This window comes from Argentina silus (assembly GCF_951799395.1).
Source record: "Argentina silus genome assembly, chromosome: 6".
NCBI lineage: Eukaryota > Metazoa > Chordata > Actinopteri > Argentiniformes > Argentinidae > Argentina > Argentina silus.
Window position 1 is genome coordinate 21,565,471 of NC_139660.1, and position 14,838 is coordinate 21,580,308.

Sequence of the window (14,838 nt, forward strand, 5' to 3'; positions counted from 1 at the left end):
TGCAATTACTTTACCAGCGTATTAATGAAAGAACAGAGAAAGAAATTAGACAAGATGGAACTTGGTAATTGTGAAGGGTAGGTGTGTAGGAGGATGGGAAGATTCAAGATTCAAGATTCAAGATATTTATTAGTCATATGCACAGTAAACAGACAGTTACACCACACAATGAAAATCTTACTTTGCTAGTCCCCCCTAACACAACAGACTAAACTAAAGAAAAAAACTAGTTCCATATATACATATACAAATTCTATATTGCACCTGGTGGATCACAGTTATAAAGTTATAAAGTGCGCTTATGCATTGTTGCAAATTGCATGAGGTATTTAGTGCAAACAGTAGTAGTGCAAACAGTAGTGAAGTCACAGCAGCAGTCAGAATGTCTGTCGAGTTCACAGTTGATCAGTCAAGTCAAGTAATGCAAGTGATGTGGGGGGGTGGAAGGGGGAGGGCTTTGTGAGGTAGCTTGTTCACAAGCCTGATGGCCTGTGGATAGAAACTGTTTGTCAGTCTGGTGGTCCTAGATTTCAGACTCCTGTAGCGCCTGCCTGATGGTAGGAGAGTGAAGAGTCTGTGCTGGGGGTGTGTACAGTCCCTGATGATGTTGTGTGTTCTCCTGGTGACCCTGGTGTTGTAAATGTCCTGAAGTGAGGGGAAGGCTGCTCCTGAGATATACTGTGCAGTTTTTATCACACGCTGGAGTGCCTTCCTGTCCTGGGCTGTACAGTTTCCATACCAGACTGTGATGGAACTGGTAAGGGTGCTCTCAACTGTACATCTATAGAAGTTGCTGAGAACTTTGGATGGCATGCCAAATTTCTTCAGCCTTCTTAAGAAGTACAGTCGCTGCTGGGATTTCTTAATGTTCTGTTGTGCATTGTGAGACCAGGTAAGATCCTCGCTGATGTAAGTTCCGAGGAATTTGAAGGTTTTCACCCTATCCACCTCTGTCTCATCTATATGCAGTGGTGTGTGCTGCACACTCTTCTTTCGTGGATCAATAATCATCTCCTTGGTCTTGTCTGCGTTCAGGGAGAGATTATTGTCCTGACACCAGGCCACCAGATCCGCCACCTCTCTTCTGTATGCCGCCTCAGCCCCCCCGGTGATCAGTCCAATGACTGTCGTATCATCCGCAAACTTGATGATGCTGGTGTTATCCTGGGAGGCCACGCAGTCATATGTGAAGAGGGTGTACAGCAGGGGGCTCAGCACGCAGCCCTGGGGGGTCCCTGTGCTTGTGGTTCTTGTGCCTGATGTGCGGTTGCCTACTCTGACTGACTGGGGTCTGTCTGATAGGAAGTCCAGCACCCAGTTACAGAGAGCAGGTGTCAGTCCAAGAGTGAGGAGTTTTGCACAGAGTTTGTGTGGGATAACTGTGTTAAATGCTGAACTGTAGTCAATAAATAGTAGTCTTACGTATGTGTCCTTTCCCTCTAAGTGTGTGAGGGTGGTGTGGATGACGGCGTTGACTGCATCGTCGGTGGACCGGTTCTGACGGTACGCAAACTGTAGAGGGTCCAAGGTGTTTGGGATGGTCCTCTTGATGTGCGTCATGACTATCCTCTCAAAGGGGGATGTGTCAGGTGTCAACATGAATGATCTATCAGCTGGGGCATTAATATCAGCAGTATAGCCCTAGTCTTGTATGGTGGGATGTTCTTAGACCTAGTAGGGGATAAGCGGTGTACCAGATACGCGTGGTCGCGTTCACGCTGCATGTTGAGGGAGCCCAGGTCCATTGCCAGATTCTCCACCAACTCAAAGAGTCTGTCTCTCAGAGCCTCCACCATCATGTGGTCCTGAGTGTTCAGTTTGGATGGTCGGCGCACCAGACCCCTGAACAGAGGGTCAATACCACCTCGAGGAGGAAAGAGAGGCAGAAATAAAATAAAAAGAGAGGAGCAGAGAAAGAGAGAAAAAGAGCAAGATTACCTCTATGAAAACTTTTCCCCACCTGGCAGAAACGTTACCAGGCATTCCAACGCCGCACCACTCAGGGGGATGCTGGGAACCTGTCTGTTTTCCCTGTAGTGGTCACCCAGGTGGAACAGGGTGGGCTGGATGGCTAGGTGGGCGAAGCCGTATGCCGCCGTAGAAAACACATTGGCAATGCTGGGATCGATACTGTCATTATAGCCAGGACAACATCCTAGCTGACACCTCATTGCTGCATCACCCACAATGTCTGGTAGATAGTCCCGGAACACAAACACCTAGGTGGGAGGGTAGAAGGACGAGAGTAGACTATGTGGGTGTGTATTGTACATTAGCCGCTGTGACAGCAATGCCAGGGTGTGCCAAGACTTACTAGCGGCCAGCTAGTGCTCAAGGCCCGGTCCTTTTAGCCTAGCGAACAAGCCTGTTTGAATTTTCACAGTTTATGGAAATGTTTTTTTGTTGTTGTAAAAAGCACTATTCAAATCAATTCGATTGTGTAGCTAACAGCGAGCTAACTTGGATTATTCTAGCCACCCACCAAGTTCGCTAGCCAGCTAAAGCACTTGGTTGATAAGATTGGCACTCGAAGGGCATTACGCCTGTCTCTGGCAGACCCAGGATGTCTGAGGGCCTGGTGGCCTGGTGGTCTGGTGTCCCTGTGGCCTGGTGTCCCGGTGGTCTGGTGGCCTGGTGGCCTGCCTACGCAGCCTCTCCAGGCTCCTACAACATGAGGAAACACAGAAAGTTACAGAGAGAATCAGGGCTCACTTCTTGAATAACAACAGAATGATACTAAAAAACTAACTCCAAAAGCACAAATTTACACTGAGTGTTGTGTAAGGTGTAACTGTGTGATTTTCTATAGGGTATACCACATAAAAGGTAGAAGACAAAAGGTAATGAAATGGTGATGAGGGTCAGATGGATTAAAAAGGTGTCCTAGCTTTTGGTTTTTCTTCTGAAAATTGATGAGCTGTTCACTCACTTTTCTTTGGAATACTTATAGTCTCTTTGCCTCCACTGGACTTTGAATGAAAGGACTTCCCAAACTTTCCCTTGTAGACCAACATAAGCTAAATGTTAACATAATGTATCCATCTCCTAAGTGTCCTGGATGTTGAAACCAATGAAGGATATTCATCTTGAGTGAGCTGGATAAACTTGTCTTGGGAAAAACAAGGGTTAGGGTTAGGAAAATGGATTTGGAGCCTGCCACCCAAAAAACACACAAGACAATCAGTTAACTCCGTCATATGAGTCTAAAAGAAAAGTACAGAAAATGTTTTTCTCTTGTGATTGTGATTCTGTATTTGCCATGTAAATATGGTTAGGGTTAGGGTTAGGGTTAGGGTTGAGGTTGATTTCCTAACAGTAAGCCCTGATATGTAATATGATATGTTTTTGTATGATCAGTTAAAAGTATTGGATGTTTCAAAGGCGAAACAGAAGGAGATGGAAAGGGAGGTAAAACAAAGAGAGATTGATAGATTGAAAAGAGATAGAAAATTAGAAAACGAAAAGGTGAGAAAGATAGAGGAGACCCGACAAAATGATGAGGAGGAGAGGAAGAAGGCTTCAAAACAACGGATGGTTGAAGACATGAGAGAAACTGAAACGGGGGGGCAGAAGGAAATTAGAGCAAGTGAGACAGAGAGAACAAGAACAAAACATAGAGAGGGAGAGAGAGGAGACCAAACTAAGGGAGGAAGAGGAGAAGAGGAAGGTTGCTAAACAACAGAAGAACGGGAGAAAAAACAGTTAGAGAGAAAGAGAATCCAGAAAGAGGAGGAGCAACAGAGCGCACTGGTGAAACAGTTGGAAGGGCAAGACAAATGGAGGATGAAAAAAAGAAAACACGAGAGAAAGAGAGAGATGAAAAACAGAATGACATGCAGGCAACATAAGGGGAGTCCCATTGAGGAGAAAGACAAGAGCATCCGGAGAAGAGCTTTCAACTGGGCTAACCAGAAGATGAAGGAGCGCAACATCCGGAAGATCAAGAGGACCTTCAAGAGAGAGAAGGAGGAGGGGCATGAGCTGTACATCAACGGTAAGGCCAGACAATGAGCAATTTCTCTAAAACAACAAGTCAGTTCCTGTAAATGTTTTGTTAGATACAGTATGTATAGCTTAATGTTCTGTTCTATTCTAAACGTAGTACCATTGGATATTGTCTTCTTCTCTGTCAGGCGCCATGGCTGGGGACGTCAATCTTCAGATTTAAATCCAATTTAACATGCATTTCATTACCTGATGATAAGATTTTAGGCAAAAATACCTCAAAACAACTGAAGATGGCTGAAGTACAGGCCTGGCAGAGCATCACCAGAGAAGATACCCAGCATCTGGTGTGGTCAATGGGTTGCTGACTTCAGGCAGTTATTGCATGCAAAGGATTGTCGAACAAACCTGAAACGGGGGGACTATGTATAAAAAGTGTGGTAATTTCTGAATGGTGAAACCATTATGTACACAAATACCGTCAAATAAAAGCTGAGAATCTCTACTTTAACCTCATAGTAATCGTCATTCAAAATCTAAACTTTTGGAGTGTAGAGCCAAAAGAAGAACAAAATGCTTCATTGTCCTATTACTTACGCAGGGCACTGTATACATATAGAAACATTTTGTTCTTCTATATATACTGTATATGCACTCACTAGTCAAAGCTGGCAGATGCTGTAAGTCACAAAATTGTACAATACATTGCGGTAGACTATCTTAAGAACTGTGAATTTCCTGACTAATGGTGTGTAAGGCTAGACAGTGAGCACTGTGAGTGTCTGTGCTATCTGTACGCATTTGGCAAATAACATCACTTACTGGACTATTTTTAGCATTCCTAATATTGGATTCTATGATGGCTGTATTTCAACTTGAAGTTGAAACTTTGATAATAATTTGATTAGGAATACGTCTGTCAACAACCACAGCATGTAACACCAAAGAAAGGAATTTATTTGTATTTCTCAGAGACAGTGAACTTCTATCAGGTTATAACTTCTAGAACTGTATTACTTTGTTTTACTTTACTTTTTACAAAATGAACAAGAGACTACAGTATATTGAGCAATTTTGTTTACTTCCTATTTCATAGGAAACGCATTCAGTTTCCACGTAAAGATACTGAAGTTGCATCAGTCATTAAGTAAATTGTGGCAGACTATTTTAAGAACTGTGAATTTCCTGACTAATGGTGTGTAAGGCAAATAACATCACTTACTGGACTATTTTTAGCATTTTACCAAAGCAATTGCAATCACATTCACACATCAGGGTTAACTGGTAGAAGATACAAGACAAACACATCTTCATTTCAACACTGATCTGTTTGGACCTCCAGGTAAGATCCTTGACTTCTTCTACACATGGTTTACCTCTCATCATTATCTATGTTACTGACTGTTCACCACTGTATTGATTGGTTTCTTAAGTTATACATTCTAACAGTTGTTCAATTAGTTATAGTCCCTACTACTGGATTCTATGATGGCTGTATTTCAACTTGAAATTTAAACTTTGTTTTGAATTTGATTAGGAATACATCTTTCAACAACCACAGCATGTACAGTAACACCAAAGAAAGGAATTTGTTTGTATTTCTCAGAGACATTGAACTGATATCAGGTTATAACTTCTAGAACTGTATTACTTTTGGGACTACAGTATATTGAGCAATTTAGCTTACTTGAGTATGTTTAAAAAAAAACATTTCATAGGAAATGCATTCAGATGTAAAGAGAAGTGGTTCAGTTCCTTAGTACTCTTTGACCTCACCTAGTCAGTTTCCTGTAGGTGCAAATATACGTACTTGGCCAAATAAAATCATTCTGATTCTGATTCTGATTGGTACTCTTTGTAAATAATATTCTGTACAGGGAACTTATTGCAGTTTAAACTTGAAATAATGCCTTCTATATGATACTCTATACCCTCAATATCGGGCTCATGGACTTCATTATATATTCTAAAGAACCATTCATTTTGAATAACAATCTATTCACTTTGTTTTGTAGAGTGAACATTCCTCTGGAGCAAATGTATGAAGACTGTTCCCCAAAAACTTGAACTAGTTAGAAGACCCCTGCCCGTCCCGAGCCCCCTGCAACGCCTTCAATCACTCAAGAATGGAAGAAGCGTACAACGTCTCCACTATACACTACTACAACGACTGCGACGACACATTGCATGAGGGGTATTGGAGCATATATTTCCTGGTGGAAGTGATTAAGTGGACAGTTTTCTCCATCGGACTTCCTGTGATCTCATTGGCCATCTACGCTCTCTACTTCCTGATCAGAGCTGATCACATCGCTCCTGTCTTTGTAATTAACCTTCTGGTCTCAGATCTCATCCAGATCTGTCTGACGCCAGCTTTGAATACATACATCAATGTTTTAGTACCGCTTGTTTACCAGTTTAGTACTTGGGTTAGTGTTGGTTTCATGGTTTGTGTTGCATTTGAGAGATACCTTGCCATTGTCTGCCCTGTGTGGTACCGTGTCCATCGCAACATCAAAAACTCACTCAGAGTATCGGCCATCATATGGATGTTACCCTTAATGCTATTCTTACTTTTTGTTTTCTTTGCCACTTTTAAGAGTGTACGTATTATGATCTTAGTTTATCTCCTCCTCCCTTTCCCTCTGCTGGTGTTCTTCCTCGTGGGCACGTTGAAAGCTCTGTCTGTCACCATGTCAGTGACCGCGGTTGAAAAGAAACGCGTCATCGGTACCCTGGTCCTGGTCCTGTGTATGTACACGGTGCTGTTCCTCCCCATCATTATAAAGCATTTGATATTAGCAATAACAGGCTGTGAATACTTCACAATGTCTGTTCTGGTGCTGTTTAACCCCCTCATCGACCCTCTGCTGTACGTGTTTATAAGGAAGGGGGTGAATGATGCTCTCCCAGCCTTCCCATCCTGCTTTGCAAGGCGGAGGAGTGACCAGGAGCAGAGTCAGGTGACCACCACCCCCATGACGGAGGTGGGTGGAGACAGCTCAGTCTTAAACATACATGGACAGGATAATGGTTTGAATTGCTGAGTTCTAATACTCTTCACCCTTACCTGAAGTCTACCCTTGTTCACTCCCCCTCATGGATTTACTGAAAAAGGAATGATCTAGACTGGTGTCGGAGATGAGGTGGGCCACTCCCACAAGCCCATTCTTACGCCAGTCATATCATTTTAAACCCATATCGGGGAGTGAACTAGTGCACGTTTTAGGAAGAGGGTAGAGAATTGGAAAGAACCAGAGTCGTCTTCATGCCCCGATACTGTGTTAGTCCACTGAACTAAAGCCTTTGCATTGGTTTAGGGAGCTGAGGCCATTTTCATTACCTGTATCCCCCATCAGAGACTTAGTCGTGGATGAGGTCACCCCGGCTCAAATGACTCCAACCTTGACGTTCGACACAACACACCTTATTGCATTAGATGACTCAGATTGGACAGAATAGGCGAGTATGACATATGATGATTTAAAAGTGATTAATGCATGCTGCTTGAAAGCCACTAAACAATGGGTGAGAGTCTGACCTTTACATGAAACTCACCAATGTAATTACTAACAGATTGAAACTAGAAATCAAGAAGTTGGGATGCCTGACGACTTTAGACTTATATTTGGATGTCTGTCTTGACGTCTTATTGAACTTCCATTCATACTATTTCCTACACTTTGTTGTGACCAACTATGTCTTAAAATGTTTGTAACAGAAGGTTTAAACACATATCACAATTATGTCCCTCATGCTCAGGAACAACTAATACTGGCTGTGTAATGTGTGATTAAGGAGAAGAGAGAATTTAGACAACGATGAATTTAAGTCGAATTTAGACAACGATGGCCCCGGGGTGAGATACAAGTGTCACAGGACTAGTTATCTGTCCTCTCCATGCACATGTTTTACACGGTCTTTTCAGTATATAACAAATTAATGTTCAAGTTTTCATCAGAGAGTTGTTGGGAGCTGCGGCTTCCGGTAAACAACTGTTCTATTTCATGTGGGGTTTGTTGTTGCTCTCGTGAAGGAAATGTACTAATGTATCCTTAGTTGACCTTAATATCTGTGAGAAAAGAAGAAAAACAACTCCTATTCTGTTAATGTGACAAACAAGCAAGTTCCTACCTGAACCTGACACACACAGATGTGAATCCACAAGTTTCCACTTTCCTTATCTAGTTTGTATTAATATCTCTGTGTTTGAGCTTCTCTGTCAGTCAGTCAGCCTACAGTGCTACTCTGATCCATACTGCAGTATGACTTATTCTGTATCTGTATTCGCTGTTTGATTAACAATAAATAACATATAGACAGTTGTCTGTTTCTCTCCAAGAATTTATTAAACTCGGTTTGATTTCCACCACAGCTCCCTCCTTGCAACTTTTCTTTCTGTATGTTACTTAAACATCAATTGAGTAATGAATGAACAATAATAAGTTATTCATTTGATTTATGCCAACTAATGTAACACAAGTCTGTATCACGTTCTTTATTTCAAGTGGAAAAATAGACTCAACAGACCTGAACTCTGTGAACTTTCTTACTACTACTTTTTGTAATAGACCTTGGACAAGACCTTATGATGGATGGTATATCATGTGACTGATGTAAGAAATGTAGTAATGAGGAACAGTACTGCAAAGAAAGAGAGAAATGGGCACAGAAACCCAACCGCACCAACGTCACTATGGTCAAGGGGGGCAAGTTGCCCATCAAGGCCATAATGCATGTACACGGGGGAGACTCAAGTAGAGAGTCCACATACCTCGTACCAGGCACACTGGGTACGGGTAGAGACCCCACACTGCTAGGTGAGGTTCCAACGGGCCCCTTAGGAGGTCCCGTTGCTCTTTCTGCTCAGAAGAAGTAATAGATTGGATTTTGAGACTGAAGGTTATTGATTCAATACTTGCTGACCATGATCTCGTAGGTCTGCAACATGACTAATACATACACTGAATTATGACTATAAAGTAAAATTATAGTTATAGTATGTTATTATATTTATAAACGAAATGTATACTTATTTTTCCTCTTCGTTGGCCCTGTCTAATAACAACGTTTAGCCTAGATCTATGCGTGTGTATGGTGGAATCAAACGCGCTGAACTACATTTCCCACAACCCCCAACAATAACAAGCTGAAGTTACATAATCTAGGTGCGACGTTGCCCTGCGCAACGTTGACCACCTTCACGGACATAAACCTGAGACATCAGCGTCTTGCCAGCTGCTAGTCAAGTAAATCTAGACAGCAAGTTTAATCATTTTACCCAATTTGACACCGAAACTCAAATTCGACATTTCAATGCCAAAGATAAGGTGAGAGGTTTCCATCGATCTTACAAATCCTAGTTGTTTAGCTAGCGAGGAAACTATCTTTCTTGACAAAACCAGCTTGCTTTCCTTAGCCCCCCCCCTAGTCATATAGGCTTAGACATTTGTTTCAGCTAACAGTTAGCTACCACGTCAGAAGGTAAGTCATTGAAATGTTTACTCGCTAATTCAACTGGCCTCTCGCCTTAGCAATGACACGCTATGGGACTTGGCCGCTGCGGAGGTCCAGAGTCGGGAGAGCGGGGCAGGGGAGGAGGAGGACGGCGGAGGAGAGGCGGTGCTGAGCGAGAGAACGGTGTTCTTCCTGGGGAGCAAGGCTGGGGTAAGCCACACAGCCAAACTTCCACGGATGGTAGTAGTTCTCCTCACTTCATAGTATAAAATATTGCATGTCATGGTAGTCTATTGAGTCGATAAGCACTCGCTAAACAATTGCTTTTGAATGACTAAAGAATAACCCAATTCATGGATTTCATTATTTATGAAAAATACATATTCTCCCCCCCCCCCCCCCCCCCCTCTCTCTCTCTCAGGGTAAAACTACCATTTTGCTCAGATGCCTTGAGAGGTGAGTGTGTGATGTCTATCTAGGCAAGCTCATTCATGTAGTCGAGAGTTGGCATGACTGTTACCCGTGTCACCAGTGATTGTGAATGACATGTGGTTCTCTACTAGGGACGAGCCTGCTAAACCAACCCTAGCGTTAGAGTACACCTTTGGCAGACGGGCTCGAGGTCACAACACGGTATGCCACCTTCTAATAACCATGTTATACAGTACCAGTCAAAAGATGGGACACACCTTGCCAAGAGTGTGCAAAGCTGTCATCAAAGCAAAAGGTTTGAAGAATCTAAAATATAAAACATATTCTGGTTTACACAAAGTTTACTACTTTACTATTTGTTTACTACATAATTCCATATGTGTTCCTTCATAGTTTTATATATATATATATCCCATTTAGCTGACGCTTTTATCCAAAGTGACTTACATTGCAGTGAGTGCATACATTTCTGTATATATGGTCCCAGCGGGAATCGAACCTACAACCGAAGCGTTGTTAGCGCCATGCTCTACCAACTGAGCCACAGAGGATGTCTTCAATATTAATCTACAATGTAGAAAATAATAAAAAAGAAAGAAAAACCATTGAATGAGAAGGTGTGTCCAAACTTTTGACTGGTACTGTACTTGGTCAATACACTCTCAGTCACAGGCCAAATAATTCACAGAACGATGATGATGTGAGATACTCAGTTTGCCCAGGGGTGAATTTCTCAAGAGGTTTGTGGTTTAAGTCGTACCTTTGTGGCTTTGCGGCCTGGGTTGTCTGGATAGAAACTTCACAAAAGCTTCACTTAAACTATGAAGCTTTTGTGAAACTCACCCATGGTCTCCTTCTATCTTCCAGCCCAAAGACATAGCCCACCTGTGGGAGCTGGGGGGAGGAACCTCCCTGTCAGACCTGGTTCAGATTCCCATCACTGCTCACAATGTCAGGTAAGTCCCCACTCCTGTTCCCCCACCATTCACACCTCAACTGATCCCATACCCCTAACCCTAACCCTAACTCATTCATCTAAAATGTGTTCTGTCCTAAAGTGTGTGGTTTTCCATAGTGTTAAGGTCTGGAAAACCTAATATATATATGTGTCTGTGTGTGTCTGTGTGTCTGTGTGTCTGTGTGTCTGTGTGTCTGTGTGTGTGTGTCTGTGTGTGTGTGTGTGTGTGTGTGTGTGTGTGTGTGTGTGTGTGTGTGTGTGTGTGTGTGTGTGTGTGTTATCAGGTCTCTGTCTATGGTTCTAATCCTTGACCTGTCCAAGCCCAACGCCCTGTGGGGAACCATGGAGAGGCTGCTGCAGGCAGGACGTGCCCAGGTGGAGAAGGCCTGCGCCCAGCTTCGCGGGGGAGGAGAGTCCCAGGCTGGGACCAAGCTGCAGGCCCACAACAGAACTCCACCACGGGTCCTACCTAAAGACCACCCTGTAAGACAACAGCTCCCCCCAGTGGCTGGAAATGAAACAACACAGCATTATTCACTCTTCTATTGAATTAGAGTACGGCTGGTATTCAGTTGCTGCAGAGTGACATTGAGTTACTTTCGTGATTCCGAGTGCCTCAACAATACAAAAACAACACAAGTTTAGGGATCAATTTGTTGCAACCGAAACACGTCCTCTGCTCTCCTACCTCTCAACAGGACAGGGAGCTGATCAGTGCTTTCCCTGTTCCACTGCTCCTCATCGGAAGCAAGTTTGATGTCTTTCAGGTACCAACCACATTGGCTGATTCACTTTTGAACCCAATACAGGCAGAGATGGGAGTGTGTGTGTGTGTGTGTGTGTGTGTGTGTGTGTGTGTGTGTGTGTGTGTGTGTGTGTGTGTGTGTGTGTGTGTGTGTATGTCATTTAGCTGACGCTTTTATCCAAAGCGACTTACATTGCAGTGAGTGCATACATTTCAGTATATATGGTCCCAGCAGGAGTCAAACCCACAACCTAAGCGTTGTTAGCGCCATGTTCTATCAACTGAGCCACAGAGGACTACATACCAGCCCAGTACAGCTCAGCTCTGTGTGTGTGTGTGTGTGTGTGTGTGTGTCATTTGAATCGCTGTACAGTCATTAAAATTGTGATTGTTATTTTTTATTCATGTCCTCCATTGAAGGGAGGGTTGGGGCAGGAAGAAAAGGGACTAGAAATTATGCTGATCTGATCTGATGGACTAATTTTCAAAACTGATATACTCCTAAAAAAAAAAGAATTGTTGTCTGTCCATTGTGTCTTGATCTTGTGAAATGTTGGCAGTCGTTTTTGTATTAACACGTGTAATGTCTTAACAGTCCGTCCTAAAGACCTCTTCACCCCCACTACCCCCCTGCACAAGTTTCTCTCCTGTTAAAAAAAAAAAATAATAATAATAAATCCTTCTTCTAGCATTGTGACTGCCTATGGCCCCTGGTCTGAGCATTGATTACTTTATCTTATGATGACTGACGGAAAGATGATTCACTTACTTCAACAAATGTATTTGTTGTAAGTCGCGTTGGATAAAGGCGTCTGCTAAATGCCATCAATGTAAATGTAAATGTAATGTAACGATGTAGCCCTGATAGGGTTAGCTTCCATTAGTAGAATCGAGGTAGAAATCGGAGGACGGGCTCATTGTAACGCATGGAATGAGGAACGGTATCAAATCACACGTGTTTGATACCATTCCTCATTCCATTCCATGCATTCCAACGAGGCCGTCCTCCGCCAGCCTCCCCTGGAGGCCAGCTGTATCAGGGCTGGTAAGGATGCCTCTTCTCTCTTCTCTCTGCAGGACTTTGACTCAGAGAAGAGGAAGGTGATCTGTAAGACCCTGCGGTTCATCGCTCATTTCTACGCAGCATCTCTCATTGTAAGACCTGGAGCAGCCATCGATGGACTCTCCACTGGGAACACTATTTCACTGTCTCCTACTGTAGAATATCTCTAATGCCATGCCAGTGGTGTACATAAACTCTTCTCTATCATATGATGTTGCCATTTACGTCCAGTGTTCGCTTTAAACGTCGTGTTCATTCTGTCGGTTGAGTTCTCTATGAAAGATTGCAATGTAATGCTTGGCCATTGAGTCTATCGACATCTTGCGAAACCATTTCTTTTGAATGACTAAACTCTACGAAATGGCATGGATTTCATCATTTATGAAAAATGTTCTCTCTTTCTCTCCTCCCCCCTCCCTCCCTCCCTCATCCCTCCCATCCCTCCCTCCCCCTGTAGTTCACCAGCAGCAAGTCAGAGGCCCTGATGTCGAAAACCAAGAGCTTCTTCACACACCTCGCTTTCAGAGGAGAGAAGGGGTAGGGTGGAGTTTAAGGGTACAATAACTGCCATTCTGGGTGTCCCCATTCTAGACCCACTGTCTAGTCCCATGGGGCTAAGTTGGGGGCTGTACACATTACAGGGCAGAACCGTACCGTACTGTGCTGGCTTTGATCATTTATTTGGACCTTTCCACTATTGTTACAGCATCTACATACCATACCAGCCCAGTACAGCTCAGCTCAGCTCAGCTCGGTTGGGCTCTGTGTGTGATTAGGTTATTGGACACTCTCCTTGAGTGGTAGACGCTAAATGGGATCCTGGGGACGACCCTGACCGTAACCCCTACCGTAACAGTTGGACCGTCCTGGCAAGGATCCAAGTTAGCATCTACCCTCCTGTAATTGAGAGGGCCAGAGTCATCCGTTCCCTCTGTCATCCCCCTGGAACACACACAGACTTACACACTTACCCTTTCTGTTCTGACAGGAAGTCCATGTCCTGTGACCTCAGTAAGCCCCTGTTCATTCCTGAAGGGATGGACTCTTTCAGTCAGATAGGTGAGCTGGGCTGTTTAGCACTCCCCTGTGGTAATAGTTAGTACTGCTGCAATTTATAGTACAGGATAGTACTGCTCATGACACTGGTAACACATTATTTTACCTTCCAGGCTCTCCCCAAGTCACAGACATTGACATCGGGACTCTTCATGCCAAAAATCCCCTGGATCTGTGGAAGAAGGTGTTTGAGATCGTCTTTCCTCCTGAGGTGATTCTTCTCTCTGTTTCTGTTTCTCTCACACACACACACACACACACACACACACACACACACACACACACACACACTCACACCCACCCCACAATGTGAATGTTATGTGGTCCCGATATGTGGTCCCTCTCTCCCCCACTAGAGCACCAGTGACCACAGAGAGCAGAAGGACCCAGCCACTGATCCCCAGTACAGTGAGCTCCAGATAGACTCCATGAGGGCCCAGAAGGACCAGGTACTGTCCCAGCCATACATACAGGACCCTTGTGTACAGAGGGTTAGATGTAGACCCCTTTTCACAGAAGGTTCTAAACGGAACCCAAAAGGGTTCAACATTGAACCCAAAAGGGTTCTTCACAGGGTTCCCCTATGGGGACAAATTGAAGAACCCTTTTAGAACCCTAAAGAGTGCAGGGTATCTATATGCGGTAGATTCTAGTGTAGATACAGTATCTACATCGTAAACCTACCTGCTACCTGTCTGTTTGTCCTCCAATAACCTCAGCCACTCCACACCATGCTGTTGCCCTGTAGTAACCCCTGACTGTCTTCTGTCATGTAACAGTTCTAATGTGCAGTCAGAACTCTAGGGACTTACTGTAGTCAGATACAACTGTCTGTCTGTCTGTCTGTCTGTCTGTCTGTCTGCCCGTCTGTCTGCCTGCCTGTCTGTCTGTCTGTGTGTGTGTCTGTCTGCCTGCCTGCCTGTCTGTCTGTCTGTCTGTGTGCCTGCCTGCCTGCCTGCCTGCCTGTCTGTCTGTCTGTGTCCGTGCCTGCCTGTCTGCCTGCCTGCCTGTCTGTCTGTCTGCCTGTCTGTCTGTCTGCCTGTCTGTCTGTCTGCCTGCCTGCCTGTCTGCCTGCCTGTCTGCCTGTCTGTCTGTTCTATTCTGTTGTGTTTGCCGCCGAGGTGTTTGAACTATAGTTACCTCCTCTCTACAGTCCCTTCACATGATGACGCTATCACTGTA

The 14,838-nt window shown here is 44.0% G+C and overlaps 2 protein-coding genes across 3 annotated transcripts in view; both read left to right on the forward strand.

Moving 5' to 3' along the window:
- Window positions 1-6,071: 6,071 nt before the first annotated feature.
- Window positions 6,072-7,731, forward strand: LOC310806320 (uncharacterized protein; the record flags this gene model as incomplete). Its single annotated transcript, XM_083672372.1, has 2 exons — window positions 6,072-6,932; window positions 7,708-7,731. 2 exons carry the CDS (start codon window positions 6,072-6,074, stop codon window positions 7,729-7,731), a joined length of 885 nt encoding a protein of 294 aa, XP_083528498.1.
- Window positions 7,732-9,164: 1,433 nt separating this feature from the next.
- The window catches only part of dync2li1 (dynein, cytoplasmic 2, light intermediate chain 1), a 6,519-nt gene continuing 845 nt past the window's right edge, over window positions 9,165-14,838 (forward strand). The window contains exons 1-12 of one of the 2 annotated variants that reach the window (XM_083671086.1): window positions 9,165-9,275; window positions 9,480-9,612; window positions 9,824-9,858; window positions 9,966-10,035; window positions 10,702-10,790; window positions 11,077-11,275; window positions 11,491-11,559; window positions 12,615-12,692; window positions 13,058-13,137; window positions 13,589-13,659; window positions 13,770-13,867; window positions 14,013-14,105. In XM_083671086.1, coding sequence (XP_083527212.1) covers window positions 9,262-9,275; window positions 9,480-9,612; window positions 9,824-9,858; window positions 9,966-10,035; window positions 10,702-10,790; window positions 11,077-11,275; window positions 11,491-11,559; window positions 12,615-12,692; window positions 13,058-13,137; window positions 13,589-13,659; window positions 13,770-13,867; window positions 14,013-14,105 — 1,029 coding nt within the window. In that variant the 5' untranslated portion in view covers window positions 9,165-9,261. The remainder of the gene's footprint in view (window positions 9,276-9,479; window positions 9,613-9,823; window positions 9,859-9,965; window positions 10,036-10,701; window positions 10,791-11,076; window positions 11,276-11,490; window positions 11,560-12,614; window positions 12,693-13,057; window positions 13,138-13,588; window positions 13,660-13,769; window positions 13,868-14,012; window positions 14,106-14,838) is intronic. The other variant, XM_083671087.1, reaches the window with a different exon arrangement.